Source organism: Orcinus orca, chromosome 6, assembly GCF_937001465.1.
Source record: "Orcinus orca chromosome 6, mOrcOrc1.1, whole genome shotgun sequence".
In the NCBI taxonomy this organism is placed as follows: domain Eukaryota; kingdom Metazoa; phylum Chordata; class Mammalia; order Artiodactyla; family Delphinidae; genus Orcinus; species Orcinus orca.
Window position 1 is genome coordinate 19,775,790 of NC_064564.1, and position 23,240 is coordinate 19,799,029.

Here is a 23,240-nt window from a genome sequence, read left to right on the forward strand (position 1 = left end):
GGGGCCCCATGTGGTGGCATGTGAAAGCATTTTGGTTACCCAACCTGGAAGCTCTCTGAATCTTTTTGGGATTTTATGGAGGCTTCATTACCTAGGCAGTATTGATTAGATCATTGGCCATTGCTGATTGAACTCAACCTCTATCCCCTCTCCCTTCTCTGGGGGTTGGGGCGGGGGTGGGGGAGAATGAATGTTCTTATCATGTGGTTGGCCACCTCATTAACATAAACTCAGGTATGGCTGAAAGAAGTTTTTATAAACATCAAGACATCTTTTTTGTTCTCATTGCTTACGAAATTCCAAGGGTTTTAGGAGCTCTGTGCCAGAAACAGGGACAAAGACCACGTATATATTTCTTATTATAAATCACAGCCACAATCATCCACTGGTAACCCTGGACAAATTATTTACCATTTCTTTTTAAAATTTATTTATTTATTTTATTTTATTTTAAAGGGCTTCAAATACTTGGCTTTTTATTTATTTATTTATGGCTGTGTTGGGTCTTCATTTCTGTGCGAGGGCTTTCCCTAGTTGTGGCAAGCGGGGGCCACTCTTCATCGCGGTGCTGGGGCCTCTCACTATCGCAGCCTCTCTTGTTGCGGAGCACAGGCTCCAGACGCACAGGCTCAGTAGTTGTGGCTCACGGGCCTAGTTGCTCCGCAGCATGTGGGATCTTCCCAGACCAGGGCTCGAACCTGTGTCCCCTGCATTGGCAGGCAGATTCTCAACCACTGCACCACCAGGGAAGCCCTATTTACCATTTCTAAGCCTCTGTTAACTCATTTGTGAAGTAACAGTACCTGTCTCATTGGGAAGATTAAATACATTCAAAGATCTTAGCACAGCCAGAGAGTCATGGAGATGCACTGTCCAGGGCGCCCTTCAAGGATTTGCTGCCCAGCTGCAGGGAGTGCAGTCAACAGCCTCCCAGCCAGCTGTCAGCTCCTTCTAGGCTGCCCCAGCTGCAGAGAGCCACCCAGCTGAGGTCAGGCCCTTGCCAGGAGTACCTGATGACTGAGGGAGAAGGGTAGGGATGGATAAAGGCCTAGCTGTTTCTGCTTGATACGGGACATTCACGGACAAGACTTGCTCTAGAATTTTCCACCAGTGTGACCAAGAGTTTAGGGGGCCTGCATTGTAGATTGAGCTCTTCTCCCTAATCGTGCTTCTTCCCCTTTTCCTTCACAGGTGGTGACCCTGATACCCCAAACTCTGTCTCCAGGCCTGCTTCTGAAGAGCCCAACCTGTAGTGTCCAGCAGACAGTAAGCACCCAATAAATGTTAGCCACTGTTCATTTTTTTTATTATTGCATTAAAATAGGAACCAGAGTCCAAGATTGGGCATTCTCCTCCCAACCCATCCAACCGCTGCTCTACAAATTCCTAGTGCTATACTAATCCTTCATTGTGCTGATACCTTGGAATTACCCTTTGCTATAGACTGAACGTTTGTGTCTTCCCCAAATTCATATGTTGAAATCCTAACCCCAATGTAATGGTATTAGGAGGTAAGGCCTTTGGGGGGCAGTAATCAGGCCGTTAGGGTAGAGCCCTCATGAATGGGATTAGTGCCCTTATAAAGGAGATGCCAAACAGCTCCCTTGCCCTCTTTTCATCATGTGAGGATATGAGAAGGGGGCCATTTCCAACCCAGAAGAGGGCTGGCCCTCACCAGAACCAGACCATGCTGGCACTCTGATATCCGACTTCCAGCCTCCAGAACTATAAGAAATAAATTGTTGTTGCTTGTAAGTCACTCAGTCTATGGCATTTTGTTATAGCAGCCTGCACTGACTAAGACACCCTTCCTCTGACTTTAAGTTCCTGAAAGGCAGGGCCCCAAACTAAAGCTTCCTTCTTTCCTCCTCTGATCTGTTAGCTCACATGTAATAGGCACATCACTTGAGTTTGTGTTTTGTTTTAAATTTTTATTTATTTATTTATTTGGTTGCGCCGGTCTTAGTTGCAGCAGGCAGGCTCCTTAGTTGCAGCTCACCGGCTCCTTAGTTGTGGCATGTGAACTCTCAGTTGCAGCATGCATATGGGATCTAGTTCCCTGACCAGGGATCGAACCCAGGCCCCCTGCATTGGGAGCTAGGAGTCTTAACCACTGCACCACCAGGCAAGTCCCTTGAGTTTGTTAATTTTTAACTTTCCTGGGTCGAGAACTGCAGCATGGTACTTCTGTGTGGCTGAATTCTCTTCCAACATGTATAATCTAAATACATTTCTGTTATCCTAGGCTAGCCCATTATTATCCTAGGCTAGCCCAGTAAGCAGGCCTACACTCATTACACTGTGCAGAGGGATGGGAATCCACTAGCTGAGGTTTGATCCGCCCTGCAGTTCACAACATGCTTTGGGGGTATCATGTCACCAAATCACAGCACTGGTTATCTCACAAGGGCCCTAAGTCTGGCTCCTTCAGGAAATATAAGGCAGCCCAGAGCTGCGAATTTTTTCTGCACAGTTGATGTGCCTGCTATAAAACACCAGTCAAGAAAGATTACCGTTATGGCGCATATCAGCAACGGAACAGTGTGAAGGCTGTCCTGGCTTCCCTAAAAACTGGAAACCGGCCAGCCAGTTAGGAGGTGGCTTTCTACACACAGAAGTCTGTGTAATCACAGCACTGACAGCCAGAGGAAGCTGAGCTGCCAGCTCAAAGCACTGACACACCCGACTACCACCCACCCACCACCGACCACGGGAAGTGGCGTACTTTGGAGTTACATGGTTTTTGAGAGCCTGCCTTAAGAGGAGCCTGGTGTACTGAGAGACTACCAACGCGGAAGACAGCAGTCCTAAGTTCCCCTGTGAACTCTGTGCCTTGGGCAAGTCACCAAAGCTTCCGTGTCTTCATCTGTGAAACGGAGGCTTTGCCGCCAGTTGCTGAGACTCCTTCCAGCTCTCACGCTCGGGTGTCTATTGTTTCTGTGCAGGAGGAGGGAAGGAACCACACTTTCCCCAAAGAGTAGCTGCAACTTGAGTAAAATGAGACGTTGGCGGAGAAAACAGTGAAATACTTCAAAAGAAAAGAGAGTTGCCAGACTCCCCCGTCAACCCCAAAGCCAGGTTGCTTTTGGATTCCTGCGCGTGAGCAGCTCTGTCAGTGGCCTCACCCTTCTGAACAGCTTTGGTAGCTCTCTCTCTTTTCCGATGGCCTTGATGACAGTGCCAGCGGACTGAACCAGAATATCCTGACCTCTTCCCGGGGTCTGCTCAACCTTGGACACTCTCTCTGCCCTTTGGGCAGGCAGTGATAATCACAGCAGTTTCATCCTTCCTGGGCCCTCTCACAACAGGGTGCCCGACCTCGGAGCCCACGCAGCCGCAGGGCTCTGGCTAAGAGCCGCCTTCTGGGAGGCCCAGCAGACTCTGAGGCTGAGCCTGTCCCCTTCCTCCCACCCCCACCTGCCCTCCGCACACCACATTCATGTCCCCAGCGGGCAGGGACTGGGGACTCTCCAGCCACCTTTCCAGGCTTGGCTTTGCTGTGGCACTGCCCTGACTCCCGTCACGAGGCAGCAAGGGTTCAAGAGAAGGGAGAAGCAGACTGCTCAGAAGGACCCTAAGACCATCAGAATTTCCAGATCACCTTGTCTGTCTGCATCTCCTTATGAATGAGAAACGAGAGGCCCCGTGTTTCCAAAGCCACCAGTTAGTGGCGGAGTTGAGAATTGGAACCAAGTTTCCTGACCCACATCAGGACCAGTCCCTATCTGATTAGCTACATTTTCTCTCCCTACTTGATCTCAGTGGCATTAAGGATATATGATATTCTAAAACTTGTAGATTGCTTGACACGATTTAAAAAACCCCAGGAAGTATTCAAGGGAAATGAGAGCTTGGCCGTCGTCTCTTCAATGAACTTGAAATAGTTGTTCCCCGAATGTCCTTGCTGTGTATCTGGACCCCATAGGGAACTTCACTCCCAATAGGACAGCATCTGAACCTGATTCATCTGGGCCTGATCTCTCTCCACATAGAAGAAAACTCACCAGCTCCCTTATGAAACCGAGTCAACTCCTTCAAGAGGAGAGAATCCTGAGGCCAGACCCAGGCCCCACACGGGAATCCAATGCCGTGCAGCCACCACCAGACGGCGGCTCGTCCTACTCTGACCCAAGCCCAGGCTCAACCTCTTTATTTCCTGTTGCACAGCAAAGAACCAGGATGAAACATTGAAGCAAGGACTCCTTATCAGCTCAGCTCAGCGAGAGAAAGAGTAACAGGAGAGCAGATAAGAGGCTCCAAGTCCAGGCACTTACACTTCTGGGGGTGGAGAGGGTTCCCTACTACATCCCCCCTCCCCCTGCCGCCACCCCCCCGCCCCGGCCTATCTCCACTCTGTTCTGTTCAAACTGTCTCTGCCCCTGGCTCCTCCAGACGCCTTTTGCTGGTTGGTTCACCTGCTAACGTACCAAGTGCTGCGGCAGATCTTCTAGCCTGTTCTAGCTCTGCTCGCAGGCTTAAAATCTGTCTCCCGCCATGGACGGCAAACCCCACGCGTGTAACAGGCGCTGAGTAAATACTGGTGCCAGACTAAAATATGGTACGATCACACGGGCCGAGGAAAGTGGGTCATCTAGAGGGAAGAGGGAAAGGAAAAGAGTAAGGAAAATGATGACACATTCTTAAACAAAAGAGGCCATTTAATAACTGCATCGGCGTGAGAGCCATCAGGTAGGCTGACCACTTTCCCAGCAGCTAGGGACTCCCGCTAGGAAGCCGGTCAGCCTTCTCCTGGTGGCGTCAGTGAAAGAACCCGTGTGTGTATGCTGGAGGTGAGGGTGGGGATGCAGGAAGGAACAAGGCACTTTATACAACCTAAAAAAGAGACGAGGACGAGGCGCTCAGGGTTTTTCTTTTAATCATTTACCAGATAAAAAAAGAAAAAATAGTGATTGTTTCTCTTCACCCCCAACATTTCAGTTTCCCAAGGCCGAGTGGGAGAGAAACTTGTTGAACAGTGATTTGTGCTCCTGGCCTGGAGCAAATTCCTCCCCTCTGTTCTCCGTCACCCTAAGCAGGAGGGGCAGGGCCGAGGGCCAGGGAGGCGTCTGGGACTGCGCAGCAGAGCGGCAGTGTGGCTGCTGTCTTTCTTCTCCCTGCTGCCAGCGCGCTCAGGCCCTCTCCTGCCTGTCCCCCTCCGCCATCCTCCCCCACTCGTCAAAGGAAGTAGAGGACGGGCCTTCAGGAGGTGGGGCCGGGCGCAGCGCAGGACCAGGGAAGCACACAGCAGACGTTGCCGAGGCCACTGTCTTCTGCTTCTATTGCACATCCTGGCTCAGATCACCTGCCCCGAGTGGTGGGCTACAACGTAACATGCTTCTGAAATTCAAATAACCTGCTGTTGTCTGCCAGGCTCAAGAAGGGGGGGTGTGCTGTTGTGCGGCTTCTTCTGATTTATGTATTTAAGTTAATATTTAATTCATTCACCACGGGGGCAAGGCAAAGATGATACCTTTTTAAGAAAGCATATGGGGTTTGGACACCCGGGGCTCTGTAGTCACCTGGGCTTCTCCTCGTCAAGTTCAAAAGACCAAGAGTAACCATTTCTCCAGTCAGCAGATCTTCTTTTGCATAAGATGGAAGAGGCGGCAGTGGCCACCAACCCCACGAGGCCCCTCTCCAACTGTCACGACTCTTGAGCCACTCAGGGGTTACCTCTCTTTCTGAACACCTGGAGAATCTGAACCCCAGGGGAGAACCTTTCACATTTGTGTGTTTCTCCATAACGTGGCAGCTGTTTGATTCTCCTTCCTCTCGCGACCGATGGAAACAGAGAGGGGCTGGGAAGAGCTGTGTAACGGACCTACTGACAGAATAAACTCCTCTAAACACAGTGAGGGTGGGGGACGAGGACAGATTTTGATTTGGCAAAGCTGCACGAATCCTTCGCCTTCGCCGGCTGGAACAAAGCTGGTGGGGGAAGACAAACCTAACTGAGCCCGTGGCGGGAGCCGCAGGCTATGAAAGATGACAGGGCAAACACAGAACTGTATAAACTGTGGCACTAGAAAGATGAGAATGCAGGGCCATGAGCCCAGCTGGCAGCACGCCTCGCGAGCACGCTTCCAGAAATTCTATCTGTCCCGTAGGAAGTGGTAGCATCCAGATACATCAGAGTGGTTGTCCTTCCTCCTCTTTCCAACACATTCCGAGAGTTTCTCGTTTAAATAACTATGTACACACACACAAGCCTGGTCTCTCTTTGACACAAGGGTCCTTCACTTGAGGGTCCTACAATGGCTTTATAGAGTCGGTTCCAATTGTCTTTTTGGAGATTTACTGCTTGGGACCAAACCTGCAAGGAGAAGAAATGACTGAACTCTACACCAGGTAGGTCTTTGAGATGAAAGCATCCCAGTGTTTAAGGGACCAAGTCTGAATAAGGAGCCCACAACTCCCTCACCCGACTTCGGTACCCCGGCAGATTGGGCAATGGGGCTGGGACACGTTAACCTCGAGCCTCGCTACTGTCAGCCAGAGGACCACAAGCCCACCAGCAGCCCTGGGAATACAGCTCCGTACCTCCCTCTGATAAGGACAGTTTCTCAAGTTCAGCTTCAAGTTCAGCGTCCGAGATCCTAGGGTTAGGCACACTGTTGGTATAAAACGTCTCCTGGGGGTTGTCGGGCAGATCCGAAGGTTCTTTGGTGGTGTCCTGAAGGAGGATGTCCAATTCCTTCTCCAGTTCCTCACTGTCAAAGTCTGGAAAGAAAAGACGACACAAGGACACATAAAGCCCAGGGAGGAAACGCATTACTGAGTCAAGGATCGAGGACGGCAAACCCAGCTCGGCTTTACAAAAGATGCCCAGGCCTCCTTGAAGGTTTATTAAAAAAATCGTGTGAGTTGGGAGGCAGAGGACACCTTCAAGCAGATATGCTTTTTCCATACACAGAGCTAAGTCATCAAGGAGGTGTATTTTGCGAACACCATGGAATGGACCCTGCTTCTCCTTGCCCTTGAAGAGGCCTAGGGAGTAAGGGACGCCAGAGCACCAAGGGGTCGTTAGCACAGCCTATCAAGGAGGAAATGCCAATTCCTTCTCCTTACTCTTGTGGAGAAGCCCCAGAGAGAGGGGAGGGTGGGCCAGCCCTGCCTGCACCAAAAAGAGCAGACCCACGGCCAAACCTATCACAGCACAAGGAGCTGAAGTCATCTTAGAGAGGAAAGAAGACGGAAGCACCATGTCAACTCACCTAAGCCATTGGTTACCCCACCAGCCAGAGTCTGAGAAACTTCGTCCTGGGTGTCACACAGCTGTAAGAGAAAAGCACAACGCCTTGAACTCTGAATGGTCTTTGGGTCTCAGTGTTCAGGGTTACAAAGTAATGCTGCCCCATTGGAGAATCAAGGAAAGCGTCCTCAAGTTCGCAGGGTAAACAGTCTGGGAAAGAAGGAAGTACGGCGAAGTCACTCCTGTCCTCAGGAACTGCCTTGTGTAGGTGTGTCCTCCCACCCCCTCCTGTACCTCTTGGATCTGATCCACAAGGCTCTCTGCCTTCTCCACCGTGACATCCTTCATGGAGAGTTTCAGTGCTCCTACCCCGGCCTGATACGCATTGAAAACCTAAAGAGAAGGCAAAGTTATCAGTGCAGATAAAGAACACTGGGCAAAATACAGACAATATTGTTTCATCTCCAAAAGCAAGCTTTGTGGTTTTTTCCCCCAGCCATGCATGATTCACTCCATGTCCACTGAGGCCAAAACTGCCCAATAGGAGAGGCAAAGGCAGTCCTGAGCATATCCTGAAAGAACCCAGGCCTCCTCCAAACAGCAAAGCCACAGCGGAGGGGATGAGCGGCGGACACCGCAGAGACCAGCCAAGCACTGGGGCAGAGGGGCAGTGGCTACCATCTGATCTGTCTGCGAGGCATAGATCCGGTCCAGGATGCCTTGAACAGTGTCCAGCTTGGCATGCAGGGCTTCGATGCGCTTCTCCGTCCGCTGCTTGGCCTTGAGAGACCTCAGGGCCTGGGGGGAGCGGGGTGTGGAGACATGGTCATGGTCAGGGTCAGACCGGTCAGGCGAAAGGGCTAGAGGAGGAGAGCCCTTCCCAGATGATAAGACCACCCCAGGTTTGTAAAACAAGCTGTGGTGTCTGGGCCACCCGTAGACTGTTCCCCTCGAGAAGGTCACTCCCTGAACTGGGGCTCCTCTCGCTGTGGGCACAGGTACACAGCTGTGGGGGGAAGAGAGAGAACTCACCAGCTGCTTCTTTCCTGCTCGGCATGCCCGGCGGGCTTCTTCTTTATACCTACGAACAAAGGGACAGCTCAAGATGAGAGGCCTGAGGACGCGGGTGGCAGGGTCCTCAAGTGTCCCCAAGAGCAGCACTTCTAGTGAAGGTACTTTCAAATCTGAAGATCAAATTCATTCCACCCAATGGCCAGAAAAACGATGCCCAACAGCCCACTGCCAAACCCCTGCAGCAAGCTGAGATGCGGGCTGGGCGGGTCTGCCCCTGGGAAAGGCAAAGGACCAAGGAGAAGCTGTTTCACCCACAGCGGGGGCGGGGCGGGCAGGGGGTGCGGTGTGCAAACATGCTGACGAGGCACCCTGAAGACAAATTCTCATCCTGGGAGCCAGGAGGTAGGGAATGACTTCCTAACGCCACCAATGACGCTGGCCTTCTCACAACATGGGGTTTCTCCCACTGTAAGAGGGCGTGAACAAGCACATTCTAATTCCATGTCTACATACCCTACTTTTTGGAGAAGTGGTAATGTGCCTTTAGCAGGGACGCCTTGCATAGTCATTGGAGGGGAAGAGCAGAGGTCCCTCAGCAAGACCCCTGGAAGGCAGAGACCTGTCTCCTTCACTACTCTATCCCCAAGTCCCCAAGACAAGGCCTAGCTCAATAAACACTGGCTAAACGGATACTGGCACGGAAGAGCATAAACACAGTGTTAAAAGCTGTACTCTTTGGGGGAGGAATTCATTTTTCTCTCCTTTGTGATAGTCTGTGCTTTCCATGATGGCTGCACTGAACAGTCAGTACTTTCACAATTAGTAAAATAAATAAATAAATAAATAACCTTTTTTTTTTTAAGCGCCCACGGACACCAGCTCTAAGGGCCAGGGTGGAGGTCAGGGGTGCTCAGCTCAGGGGGAGTTACCTCTCTGCTTCCTGGGATAAGGATTCCACCTTGCATGACAGCAGCTGTTCGCTCTGCATCAGCTGGTAAACCCCGACATCTACGTCGTTGACAGGAGAGACCTTGGCATGTGGGCCCCGGGCAAACTTCACAATCTGAGGGACAGGGACAAATTACTGCTGCCCCGACCCCAAATGCTGAGAAATCAACAGGCAGGGATGCTGGCGGGCACGTCAGTACACACTGAACAAGTGCTCGGCGAGGCAGGGAAGGAACAGCGAGTTTCCATACCTTCTCCCCATTCTGCTCAAGGACGGTGACTCGCTTCTCTTTCTGCAGCTGCAGCAACACCAAGTAGAAGGTCCTCTCATCCAGACAGGAGCCCGCACAGAGGGTGCTCAGCTCCGACAGGGCCACCACGGGGTGCGAGGAGAGAGGGGAGTTCTGATACAGACGATACACCTCCTCAGCCTTCTCCTGCAGGGAAAGAGAAAGGTGCTTGCGGGCCCTGATCGCTGCCCACGGAACCCAGAGAGCCCTGACCCCGTGCTTCAGATCCACAATCACACAAGGCAAGAGCAGGGGAGCTCTGACCCTGTCTTCAGTTTTGGAAAAGGAAAAAGGACTTGTGTTTTTTTAAACCTTGGAGGAAAGTCTGGGGAACACGGATAAAATGAGGTACGTAATATATTGGGAGCCAGATGCGTGCTTGCCCTTCCAGCTAGGACTTCATGTCTCTGCAGCTCCCTGGCCCGTGGTCCCCCACGGGGAGAATGAGGTGGTGTGGTGGGGTGCAATGGCCAGGAATGAGAGCCAAGGCCTGGTGGTTGGCCTAGCCTGTGTGACCCTGGACCAGTCAGTCTCACTGGTCCTCAGCATCCCACTCACCAACTGGAGAAGGTGGATGAGATGATACTTAAATTCCCTGCCAATCCTGGTCTCTCCTTTTTTTTTTTTTTTTTTTTGCGATACGCGCGCCTCTCACTGCTGTGGCCTCTCCCGTCGCGGAGCACAGGCTCTGGACGTGCAGGCCCAGCGGCCATGGCTCACAGGCCCATCCACTCCGCGGCACGCGGGATCCTCCCGGACCGGGGCACGAACCCGCGTCCCCTGCATCGGCAGGCGGACTCCCAACCACTGCGCCACCAGGGAAGCCCCTGGTCTCTCCATTTTTATGCCAAATGGCAATCCTGCAAACCGGAAATTATTGAGTCTATAAAGAGTCTCATGTGACAAATGGGTGGGATAGGATTTTTGTGAGAAGTCTAAGAAATACGAGTTCCAAAAAACAATGCCACTGTCTTCCTCTTTCATGGAAATTACTCGCTCGGTCTTCTGTAAACAAGAAATATTTACTGAAGTATGCACAGAATGCTATGAAAATACAGGGAAGGAATACCCAAGGAGTTCAGCAATTGCTCAGAAAAAAAAAAGATTGTTGAGCAGAATCCTGTAGGGTGAATAAGTCATTAGGTGAAGTCGGTGGGAAAGGCATCGTGGGAAGAGTGATGGTCACGAGTCCCTCAACGGCAGGGAGTCTGAGCCCAGTGTGGTGTTTATGCGGGTGGGAAGGGCTGAGACAGCAGAAGCCCTTCTGCCTCATACAAAGTGTAACGTATCTTCTATGCTGTCCTTCACTCTGCAGATGGTGGGTAGTCCCTGAAGGGAAGGCCACGGCTAGATTAACAGAGATGTAGCTGACAAAGGGGAAAGGATGGATGGTAGGAGTTAGGCTCAGAGGCAGGGAGACCACTGATACAAGAGAATACGAGGGACTGAACAGGGCAATGGGAATAGGGACAAAGAGGGAGGGATTCAAGCAAAAGTTAAAAGATAAAACTGGCAGTCCATGGTAACTGGGTCTGGGGGGAAGGGCAAAAGAGGAATCTGGGATGACTCCTGGGTTCTGGCTTGAGTGACTGGGTGGATTAACAGCAAGAATTCAGGAGGAAAAGCATACTTTTAAAGGCAAGACAAAACATTCCGTTTTGGACATGTTGGTTTGGGATGCTTGAGATTGTACAGGAGATAACTGGATATAAAATTCTGAAGCTCTGGGCTTCCCTGGTGGCGCAGTGGTTGAGAGTCCGCCTGCCGATGCAGGGGACGCGGGTTCGTGCCCTGGTCCGGGAAGATCCCACCTGCCATGGAGCGGCTGGGCCCGTGAGCCATGGCCGCTGAGCCTGTGCGTCAGGAGCCTGTACTCCGCAATGGGAGAGGCCACAGCAGTGAGAGGCCCGCGTACCGAAAATAAATAAATAAATAAATAAAAAATCGAAGGAGATGCCAGGACAGGAGATATATTAATCTGAAAGTCCTCAGCATATAGAAGGTAATTAAAATCGCAAGTATAAGTGAGTTACCCAAGAAAATGCAGATAGCAAAGTAATAAGCTGAAGGAAGACCAACATTCAAAATGTTCGGGAGATGAAGGAACTCACAAAAGCGATCCAGAAACTGCTTGGGGAGAACCAAGGAGAGCCTGCACTGTAGTGAAAACAAGGTCAAGGTAACGGAAAATTTTAAGGAGTGAGTGGTCAACAGTATCCAAGGCAGCAGAGGAGTCTGATAAGACAGAAACTAGAGCTTTCATTAGATCTGACTGTGCTGTCAGATAAAAACATTTACTACAAATCTACTGTAATAAGAACGGTGTGCCGTCCACACACACACACATTAATGGTACACAACAGTAACAAATGATGTTAAGACAACTGGCTACTCATTTAGAAGAAAACAGCTTTTCTCTACCACATATACAAAACTACATACCGAATTATTAAAACTTAAATTGAGAAAATGAAAGTATAAAATACTTCGAAGAAAATATTTTAAAAATCTTATAGGGCTTCCCTGGTGGCGCAGTGGTTGAGAGTCCGCCTGCCGATGCAGGGCACACGGGTTCGTGCCCCGGTCTGGGAGGATCCCGCATGCCGCGGAGCGGCTGGGCCCGTGAGCCATGGCCGCTGGGCCTGCGCGTCCGGAGCCTGTGCTCCGCGGCGGGAGAGGCCACGGCAGTGAGAGGCCCGCGTACCGCAAAAGACAAACAAACAAACAAAAATCTGATAACCTTGAAGGAGAGGATGCCTTCCTAAGCATGAGCAGAAATTCAAGAGCCATAAAGGAAAATTTGAGAACTCTGACTGTAGAAATATAAAAACGTTTATATAGTAAAAGACATCATGGGCTTCCCTGGTGGAGCAGTGGTTGAGAGTCCGCCTGCCGATGCAGGGGACACGGGTTCGTGCCCTGGTCCGGGAAGATCCCACATGCCGCCGAGCGGCTGGGACCGTGAGCCATGGCCGCTGAGCCTGCGCGTCCGGAGCCTGTGCTCCACAACGGGAGAGGCCACAACAGTGAGAGGCCCGCGTACCGCAAAAGAAACAACAACAAAAAAGACATCATAAATAAAAATGAAAAGCAAACAAGAGACTGGGAAACAATATTAACATCCCTAATACTAAATATATTATGTATCTATCTATCCCTAATAAAGAACTCCTACAAATGAATATAAAAGACAAAGAATCCAAAATAAAAAACAGGCAAAGGATATAAAGAGGCAATTCACAGAAAGGAATATGTAAATGGCCACTAGATAGGTGAAAAGATACTCAAATCACCAATAGGAAGTATCATTTTTGTTCATCAAATTGGCAAAATTTGAAAGATTGCTGTTATCCAGGGCTGGCAAGGATGTGAAGAGACTGGACACTTCAATGCAATCTTCGTGAAAGTGTAAATTTACACAAGCTTTTGAAAAGCAATTTGGCAATTTCTGTTAAAATTTAAAATGTACACATGCACTTCTAGAAATCAATTCCATAAAAATAAAAGTAGAAGTACATACGTGTAGGCACGAGGCTGTCAGAGAAGTGCCTTTGTGCAGTAGGGAGAAATTGGAATGACTCAAATATCCATTTGGTAACTATTGCATAAATTGTGGCGTGTTTATAGATTATTCCGCAGCCATCCAAAAGAATGAAGTAGAGCCATATTGGGTAGGGACCTGGAAGGATGCTCATGATATACTAAGGTGAAAAAAAAAAAGGAGGGTGCAGACCAACAGGTGAAAGCAGATTCCATTTCTGGAAAAAAAATGGAGTGTATGTATATCCATATGTATGTATGTGTATATTCATTTATTTACTTAACTAATATTTACTGACTCTTTACTAGGTACCAGGCACTGTTCCCAGAGCCCATGGAACTTCTCCTTCTGGTAGGGGAGACAGCTTATATAGTAGATAAGTAAACAAGTAAATAAGATTTCCAAGAAGTATTAAATGCAAACAAGAAGATACCATGGAAAGTAATATAATAGGCTCAATAAGAAAAGATGTGTGTGTTCTTACAGACACAAGCAGGAAGGGAATGGACCCAAAGAGATGGAAATGGGATGAATAGAAAGGAAACTTTAATTTCTTTCTTTAAATTTTTAAATAGCAAAATCTATGGGCAATTTTTACTTTTTGGTATTTTTTTCAAATAAAATTAAAAGTTGCTGGCTGCTTTCTGTGTTTAGACTTGGGAAAATCAATTTACCGCAGAAACAGGCTTTTTTGTTTTATAAAAATATCCAGATAAGACCCTTTATTTTCACACATGAAAACAAGCCTCTAACCCAGGAGAAAACCATATCTTTGAAGTCACCATATATTTGATAGCAGATGTCACCGAAAGGGAATAAGTGTTAAGTGTTCTATTCAGTGATGTAAGCTGGGTACAGATTCAACAGTCCATGCCCCTGAAGAGCTAAATTTATTTTTCTGCCTAAACAGGATTAGACTACTCTGCTGTCAGAAATTATTGTTGGTCCTTAGAATGTCTATGTAATTCCACTCCCACCCCCATCTCTGCGTTTGCTCTCAAAAGACTGAGTCCAAAATCACATCTGTGGGGATAAATGGATCTACCTCTCTTTGCTCCAGACTGGAGAACACCGGAGGTAAACGACCGCAAGGAGGGATGGAGGTGGCCCAGAAGCACCTGAAACGCCCCACGGTTTCTGTGGGGTCTTGGCTGAGCCCCGGAGGTCCTGGAGGTCAGGGCCCTGGGAGGGGAGGGGGTGCAGCACAAAGGGGGAGAGGTGTTCCCCTGAAGAAAGTGCACGCTGTTCAGTCAAAACTCCTGGGGGACAGAGAGAGCTGGTAGATTTTGGAGACCTGCTCCCCAGGCCGAAGGGTGGTGCTGGGGGGTGTCTGTGGAGGTGAGGAGAAACTGGAGCTTCTCATGGGGCGGGGGCGGGGGATTCCGACCTGCGTCCAGCAGTGTGGAAGCCTCCAGGGCTATGCAAGGGCCCTGAGGTTGGGCTTGGTCTGTGAGTTTCAAAAATAACCACTGTCTCCGAGTCTACTTCTGCCACCTGGTGTTTAGTCAACTTTATAAACACACACACGCACACACTTAAGGTTACTATAACCTCACCCACAGCAATCGGGTGGAACGATGGCGGTGAAGCAGGTCTGCCCTGGGTTAAAGGGTGTGTGGGGGTGAGGACGTGGGGACAACAAAGCTTGGCCGAGAAGGAGAGACAGAGCAGTGACTAGGAGGGGCCCCAGGTCCCACAAGGAGTCATCCTGAGATGGGAAAACCAGAGTGGATTTAGAGGCTGAAGAAGGAGAGCACCGACAGACAGGGCAAAGGAATATACAGATCTGGAGGGTCACAGATGCCACAAAGGGTAGGGACAGACTCGCGAGCACACGTGGAACACAGGAAGGACACTTCATCCTCTGAGCCTGGGGAGAAAGCAGGGCTCAGAGGAAGTCACACTGGAGGTGGGAGGACAGACAGCTGAAGGCACGACTAAGGGGATTCTACCTTCTCAGTGCAGTGACTGCAGACAATGCAAGGCGTGTGGGAGGGCCGGGGAGGGGACAAGAACACTGGGCTGCCAAGTGGCTCCCAGGGCCCTCCTAAAGCTGGGGACCTTGAAAGGGGCCCCAGGCTTGGCGATACAGCGATTTTCTCTGGCAGGGATGGTGGACCGTGGGGCTTATCTAAGGTGGCTGATTTGCTGGTGTCTCTGGTGTGGCCCGGACGCTGCAGAGGCGCCCGAGGGTGTTGCTAAGGGAAGCAGTCAAGCATCAGCTGCATGCTCTGGGCTGCGGACGGAAGGCAGGCCAGGAGCAAGCGGAGTGACCAGGAGAGTAGGAAGGGATCAAGGGCCTGGTGGCTTCTTTCATGGAGGTAAGTAAGTACAAAGGGAGGACATCTGAGCCCAGTTCGCTGATTTAGGGGAGGGCAAAGCTGAAAGTCTAAGGTCCTCAGAAATAAATTTTTGTACATAAACCACAGAAGGCAAAGCATTTTCTAAACTTTAGTTTATCATTAACCCCTACAAGTACGGAAAAGAATCAACTGTGTGTTAACTGACAATTCCTAGACAGAGGCTCACCCTTGAAATGTACAGATCCAACTAACAACTAAAGACTACAAAGTACAGCGAAAGGGAGGTTAGATAAACTCAGTTATCAACTCTGTCACCATGTAAAAAAGATCCGTTCTTTCTCTAACTATTCACCCAAGCAACCCAAGGAATGTGGAGGGTCCTGCCACCACTCCAGATGACACCCAGACCTCTTGCTTCTGAGTACCCACCTTAAGAAGCTCCAAGGCCACGAGCACCTCCTCGGCAGGAACCTTATTATCCCCTAGCATATTGGAAAGAGTCCACTTGAGGGGCTTCAGCAGGAAGACTCCGACCCCCCAGGAGATCCAGCTGCTGTCTACACTGGCCATGAAGTCTGACTCCCGCTGCAGCTCCCCTCGACTGCAGGCAAAGAAAGAAAAAGACATGTAGTAAGGCTTACTGCAATGTCCCCACCACCCTCCTTACCCCCAGAGAGGAATTTGGTCATCATCATAAACACCATTTACCGGGCACCTACTCCGTGCCGGTTACTGTGAGCGGTACTGTTTATGCTCCAGCTCTAAGCCTCACAATTTTCTGCAAGAAAAAACTGAGGGACTGAGAAGATGACAGAGGCCAAAGCTAAACTATGGTTTGGTTCCAAAATGCAAGCTCTCCACTAAGACTACAGAGAGGCACAGGAGGCCACACAGCCTATGTTGAGACTTCCCGTTACAAATGGAGCTCAAAACGATAAAATGAAAACAACAATAATGGATTAATGTCAAGAGCAAGACATGAGGAAGAATACAAAGACGTTCAGAGAAAGGGTTTTCTGCTATTCCTAGGCTTGGGTGGCTGGAGATAAGACATAAGCATTTCATGGTTCTAGTGTTAAGTAGCTAAATTTACTGAATGCTTCCCCTGGGCCAGTCACTATGCTAAGGGCTACATAAGGAGTATCTCTTCAAATACAATACATCTAAGTACAATTATCATCACATTTTATAACTGGTCAGACTGAGGCTTAGGGAGGGGCATATCATTTTTCCTCTGTCACATAATTTTGCACGTGGCAGAGCGAAGATTTGCACCCAGGCCATCTGGCCCTCATGCAAAGCTGTTAACTACTCTGCTATGCTGCTTCTATGGAAAAATATCTCCCTGAGAAATTCTTCGGGTCCCAGACCCCATCAAGCCCCAAGGGGCATCAGTGGAGTGCCAGCAGTCAGGAGAGGAGAAATCGAGGTACTAAAGGTCTCTGGGTGGGAAGTGGCAGAGGATGGTCCTGTTGTAATAAGGAAGCCCAGACTCTTCCTGCCCCTCACTGACTTTTTCAGCTACTGTCTCCCCACGTTGGGCATGAACTCAAACTGTCCACAGCACACTTTCCTAGAAAGGTGAAGTTCCAGAAATGGCTTGCCCTATCAATGTCAGCCAAGGGAAGGGGGCTGGGGAGAAGGGAGATCTCTTAACCAGGAAGAGCAGAGAGCTGAAAGCAACATATCAAAGTTGACTTTCGTCTTCAGTCACGGAGGGAGTCACTGTGCTGGCGAGGCTGCTCTGGGTATGACATATACAACGTGAAGTGCAAATGCTTTAGAATCAGAAGACCCGGGGTCCAGCCCCGGCATGGCCTCTATCCAGCTGTGTGACCCCCAGCAAGTCGCTCGACCTCTCTGTGGCTCAGCTTCCTCTTCTGTCTGCTGAGGATAATTCTACCACCTCACCCACAGGACTGCTGAGGGAGCCAGACGGTGTACGCATAATGCCTGCACGCTGCGAAGTGCAGTACGTCTGTTTCATGTGCATGCTACCGCCTCAGGAACCTCCAAAACCCTGCACCTGTCGCACAGGTAGCACCTACAGGACCTTCTCGGGTCACCAAGAGAGGCCAGACACATGACCTGTGGCGGGGATGGGGTGGAGGCTGCTGGCAAGACCCGTACAGGCCTCTTCCCCACCACTACCTTCTTCTTAGCTCTGCCCTTCCTTCGTTCAATAAATCCTGTCTCACAGATCTTCTGTTCCGGGGTTATTCAAATGTGGAAGCCCCTACGAAATAACTACATAACGGGATTCCAGGCCAGACAAACCACTGGCACCTCCGCCAGGCTGGCTTCTTCTCTTACCGTCTGGATCTCATCTAATCTCTCCCTCTAACTGAGGGGCTATCCTGACCCCTCAATCTCCCCCCATACCCCGCCTCCCTCTCCCTCCAAACACCCCTAACCCGGCCTCCTCCTTCGCCCAGTGAGCAAACACAGACGGCTCCTGGAGGCCAGACCCCGGGCTGGTCGCGGTGCGCTCCGGAGAACGACCTGGGTCCCTGCCCGCGCGGACCCGCCCCGCCCCCGGAACGGGCCCGCCCTCACCGCAGCAGGTCCTGCAGCACGGTGGCCAGCCCCAGCGGGACGCTGCCCTTGCGCTGAAAGGCCTCCTGCAAGTCCCGCAGACGCAGGCGCACCACCCCCTGGCGGCGGCTGTGGCTCAGCACCAACGGCGCCCAGAAGCCCATCTTGCTGTCCCAGTCGGTGCTGTTCACTTCGCGACTCCTTTTGAAAGCGGAGAACAGGAAGGACATGCGCTCCTCATCCTCCTCCCACTCGGGGGGCAGTAGGCCCGCCGGGTCTCCCCCGGCCGGGGCCTCGGCCTCCCGCTCCGGGGACCACATTGGAACCCCAGGCCAGCCGAGGCTCCACACACAGCCCTGGCCCTGATCCCCTTCCGCCCTGGTTCCTTCCCGGCTTCCGTTCCTGGGCCACCTCCTCCTCTGTCATTACGTCACCGCCGCGTGAAATAAGTCCCTGCCTCCTCACAGCGCATGCGTTTCTTTACCGGCTTGCGCCAGGAGGCGGGATGATGACCCTATTTTCCGAGAAACTCAGAGCGCTTGCGCCGACCCCTCCTCCCGCAGCCTTTGTGCGGAAAGGAGAACGTAGCGCTTGCGCGGCGGGAAAGTGCGTGTCGTGACCCCTCGGTAATCGTGGAGTTTGGCGTGGTGTTGTATAGAGGCAAACGATTACGCTCAGACTTGCGGTGGTTTCAGGTAGTAGGACTGGAGAGTCCCGCTAAGGGGCGCCAAAGGCACCAGGATCGCCCGCGTGGATCACCGTTTAATGCTCCTCGACCAGGCGTTCTTACTTCGGACATATAATTTAAACTTCCAAGTTAGCTTCCGTTTATGGTAATATCAGCGGATAACCGAAACTGTTGGTCACGCAAGCTCTGTGACAGTATATACGCCGAATTACAGGGATATATAAGGTTCTACTTGCTCCCCACCTTCTGGAGTGTCCCTCTGTTTCCTTCTCAGAATCAATATCCTATGGATCCCTTAAGATCCAGCTCAATTCTGATCGTCCTTGAGGGACTTCCCTGGCGGTCCAGTGGTTAAGACTCCGCGATTCCACTGCAGGGGGCATGGGTTCCATCCCTGGTGAGGGAACTAAGATCCCACATACCACGCGGCGCCCCCACCCCCAATCTTCCTTGGAACCGTTTCCGACTGTCCTGATGATCTCTTTCCTGGACTGAACAATTTAGCATTTACTAATCTGTGTCCTGATATTTAAGCAATGGCTTAAATATCTACCACGCATAGTGGTTCCGTAGAAATATTTCATAAACTGAAAGGTAACTTCACTCTTGCCCTTCTAATATCTTAGGATCTTGTTCGAGTCTCACAAAAAAAATCTCATGAGCAAGAAACACGTCCAGTGTGTTAAGAATAAATTGGTTTTCTTTTTAACTGAACCACTTAAAAGGCGAAAGGAGACCTCCGCACGCATACTGGCTCTCGGGAGTGCGGGCGGCGAGGCTGCGCGCTCTTCTCCGAGCCGCTCGCTGCAGGAGTGAGTCCGGTGCCCCGGCCCGAGCCTGCGAAGCCGCCGCCGCCCCGCGACGACCACCGCCGCCCCTGCCCTGCCGCCGCCGCCTCGGGACCAGCTGTATGATTAGGCCACAGTCTTCAATGAGTGGACATATTCCTCAGTTCTGTGGTGTTCTTGGTCACACGTTTATGGAGTTTCTGAAGGGCAGTGGAGATTACTGCCGGGCACAGCATGACCTCTATGCAGACAAGTGAACTGTAGAAATTCATTATACTCCACAAAGATGCCCCCATAAGAGTGGTTAGAAACAGTGATTATTTAATGTCTGTCTATAAATCTCATTTTGTGCTGTTATGGAACACCTCCATTTTGAAAATCTGCATTGTACAGAAGCACATGTTTTTTAAGGTCTCCAGACAAAAAAGCCTTATAGTTAATTTTAATGTTTGCACTTTGGGGGTAGAAATACTTTGTTATTGTAGCTAAAACAATTCTTAATCATAAAATTTCTGAAATTCTTGTAATTTTTTTTCATACTTACCTGAAGTTGTTTACCAACTTATTTTTGTTTGAAGTGTGATTCCCAACCTCTCTTGCAAAAAAAAAAAAAAAAAAGGAAGTGGGTCTCTGCTAATGAATTGAACAGACGTTTAATATTTTATACGCCTTTTGAGCTCTGTAACTTAATATTTGGATACTTGACAATTTGTTTTGTTATGTAATGGATAAAATGGTGATGTGTATTAACGTTAGCTCAACTATATATTTATACTGTCTGGGAACATGTGGTTATAGTTCTGTGGGAGAAATAATATGTCATTTTTCACCAGCTTGTAAAAATCTAGTGTGAGAGCTTAAACATTAAATAAGTGATGAAATGCAAAAAAAAAAAAAAAAAAAAAAAAAGTGAAAGGAGTTTCTTGTTTAATGAAACCAGGTAACAATCGTCAGAGTTGAATGTAAATTTGACTTCTGCCTCTTACTGGCTGTGTGACCTTGATCAAGTACCTAAACTTTCTGAGCCTCTTTTGTAAAATAATATTTCCTAATAGGGTTGTTTGAAGGAAATGTTATGATGTATGTAAAATACCTAGCACATAATGTAATAGGTGCTATCACTGAGTGGTAGGATATTTAGTAGTTGGGACTCAGTGTAAGGAAGAATTTTAATAAGCATTTTGAAGGAGGGGAAGGGATATGATTGGTTACATGAATGAATGTGTCCATTGATACTAATGTGTTGTGTTATAGTATTACAGGTACTTTCACAGTCAGTATCTCATTTAATACTCGTAACAAGTGACAAAAATTTTCCTCGATCCCGCTCTGGACAGGCTCCTCTGAAGCCTCTTCTTAACTATACCTGTCCACCTTGGTCCATAAAGACATGAACAAACATAGTTTCTGGAAGCTCGAGGCATATTCATTGGATGACCCTAGCCCCCCCTTAACACGCCTACCTAAGAAAACTCAAGGTTGTCAAAAAATTTACTGTATGTTCCAGCCAACACCCGAAGACAGGGCTCCTGTCTCCTGGCCTCTGTGGGAGGGGAGGAGTCTTACTTTGATAAGCCCTAGTTAGCAAACCCAAATGAGTTTTACAGGGATCAACCCTCCCTTCCTGTAGTTTGTAATTTTTCACTGCCCTGTTCCTACTGAGACACCCTCACCCTCTTCCCTCATCCTCCCTTTAAAGAGCCCAGTCACCTCTGTACAAATGGAAGTTGAGTACAGTTCATCCTGGACTCTTTTCTCTATCGCAGTAGTATATTACTGATTAAAATCTATCCTGAGCACTTTAACTGGTGTCTGGCTTTGTAAACAAAGACCAGACTTTGACACAACCCTGTGAGATGTTTTGGCACTTTTTCCATTTTTCAGAAGAGAAACTTGAACCACGACTATTTTGAGTCTGGTGGAGAACATTCCAGAAAAGAAGAGTAGTATGTAATGTGAGCAAATGAGTTGTACCCTGAGAGCCATATTCTGGCCGTGCTCTCATGTCCTATAAAATGGCCGGTTGGTTCGTGTCATGAGAGAGACCAGGTTGTTTTGTCCCCTAGGTTTCTGAGTCTGATAAAATAGTCCTGGTCCTAAGTGTTTTCAGGAGAGCAAAGTTGTGCACCTGTGACCACCTGTATCTCAAAGTGCCACTGGGTTCCTGACACCTCTGGGCACAGAGTTCTCTGCTTCCACCTGTTGGAGATTGGAAGAGCTACTGGGAGTGGTGGAGAATGGAAAGAAAGCTCTGCTGATCTTGAGAGGGGTGATTGGGTATATGGCAAGCTCTTTCATACTGCCGGGCTTGCAACTGCTACACTCTTCCTCTGCCCTGCAGGACTGGCTCTTTTTCATCCTTAGGTCACAGCTTAAAGGTCACTTCATCAGAAAGGCCTTGTCTGAACACCCCATCTAACATAGCACCCTTGGCATTTTAGAATGGATGGGTCAGTTTGACAACACCTGCTGGGTTAATCGTAACATCACAAAAGGGAAGACAGCCCAACATTACTTGCCTCCCGAAGTAATGTGATGGGAAGTACACAGAACCACCTGTGAAGTATTTTTGTCAAAAAATTGAACCTTAATCTGATCAAGGTATTAGATCTAAGTACTAGTTGATGGAGGTTAAAAAAAAAAAATCAGAAGGTAGAGGAACATGTTAGTGAAAACTGAGGTTGCAATTAGCAAAATCCAGACTGGGGTATTCTACTAGATAATGACCTTGTTTCTTCAAAAAAATAATGGCAACAAACAGACGTTTAATGGGCAATGTTATTAGATCTGATTTGGGTCCAATTTACACAAACAACCATAAAACAACCATAAAAACCCATCTATGATCATTAGATACTTTCAATTTTAAACTGGATATTTGATATTAACAAATTGAGTGCAATGACATGGTGATTATGTTTTATTAAAAGTATATCTTATAGATACATCTAAAGTATTTATGAGTGAGACTGTATGATACTTGTGGCAGGAGGTTGAATGGAGGACAGTAGAGAAGTATCAGTGAGTATAAATTTCATATTTTGTACTCAGCACATGGCTCGACACTCAGATATTATTCAATTTTTTAAAAAATAAAGAAAGAAATCACCTGGACCCGCATTCTTGTTTCATCTCTATTAGTAAAGAGCTGCATGGCCTCAGACAAGCAGGTTTCCTCTCAGATTCCTCCTGTGTGAATTAAAGGTTTCTATGTTAGGATCTTGAGTTTTTTTCGAGCGCCCACCTTCTGCTTCTGAATGTAGTATCTACTGTAGATGTGTGATTGCAGAAGTTCTTTAGTTCTGCGGAGTCTGAAGAAAAAATGCCACCTAACATCAGCATATCATGGCAGCGATATTTATTTACTGATGCTCCAATATGTTTTTGGCCGGACACCGAAGCAGCCTCACTTCAGCCATAAAGCACAAACTCTCCAGATGCTACTACAATGCCTCCATGCTGCACGATGCTCCGTGTCGTCTCACCTGCTTACGGGGGATGCTTCATCATTTTTGTAGAAATATGCATGCCCTGTTGCATTATCCAATTATTTCTAGTTCTTATCTCTACGATTTACAGCCATTAGGACTTGGCTAAAAGAGGACTGAGAAGGAAAATACATTATTCTTAGCCTACAAGGTTTATAGGGGAAGAAGCCAGGCACCGCTGTGTTATGGGAGACTTCCCGATCTTTCTTTCCTCTTCCTTCCTTCCTGCTCCAGGCTGGATTGGGTGTCCCTCCTTATTTTTCTATAACCTGTGTACCTCTCTATTTTTTAATGTGCCACATTGTTTTCTAAGTTTCTATTTGTGTGCCTGTCTCTCTGACTAGCTTAAGTGCCTTCCTGGTAGGGACTGTGTTCTTAATTATGTTTGTGTCTAGCACAGTGCCTGGCACATCCTAAGGACTCCGTTTGTTGAATGAATAAATGAATGAATTT

General features: G+C 48.9%; 1 protein-coding gene across 1 annotated transcript; it reads right to left on the reverse strand.

Moving 5' to 3' along the window:
* Positions 1–4,859: 4,859 nt before the first annotated feature.
* Positions 4,860–18,580, reverse strand: CHMP7 (charged multivesicular body protein 7). The gene is made up of 10 exons (XM_004270662.4): positions 17,845–18,580; positions 15,718–15,889; positions 9,406–9,591; positions 9,136–9,269; positions 8,225–8,273; positions 7,871–7,990; positions 7,487–7,585; positions 7,215–7,275; positions 6,541–6,720; positions 4,860–6,313 (listed from the first exon to the last, which is right to left on the reverse strand). Exons 1-10 carry the CDS (start codon positions 18,141–18,143, stop codon positions 6,261–6,263), a joined length of 1,353 nt encoding a protein of 450 aa, XP_004270710.1. The 5' UTR covers positions 18,144–18,580; the 3' UTR covers positions 4,860–6,260.
* Between the last annotated feature and the right edge of the window lie 4,660 nt (positions 18,581–23,240).

Excerpts from the sequence above, each read along its gene's own strand:
- CHMP7 (XM_004270662.4), bottom strand. The coding sequence starts at position 18,143 with ATGTGGTCCCCGGAGCGGGAGGCCGAGGCCCCGGCCGGGGGAGACCCG. Across the intron at positions 9,592-15,717 it reads TGGCCTTGGAGCTTCTTAAG|GAGAAGGCTGAGGAGGTGTA; the intron begins GTGGGTACTCAG and ends CTTTCCCTGCAG. Across the intron at positions 7,276-7,486 it reads TTGTGGATCAGATCCAAGAG|CTGTGTGACACCCAGGACGA; the intron begins GTACAGGAGGGG and ends TTTCTCTTACAG.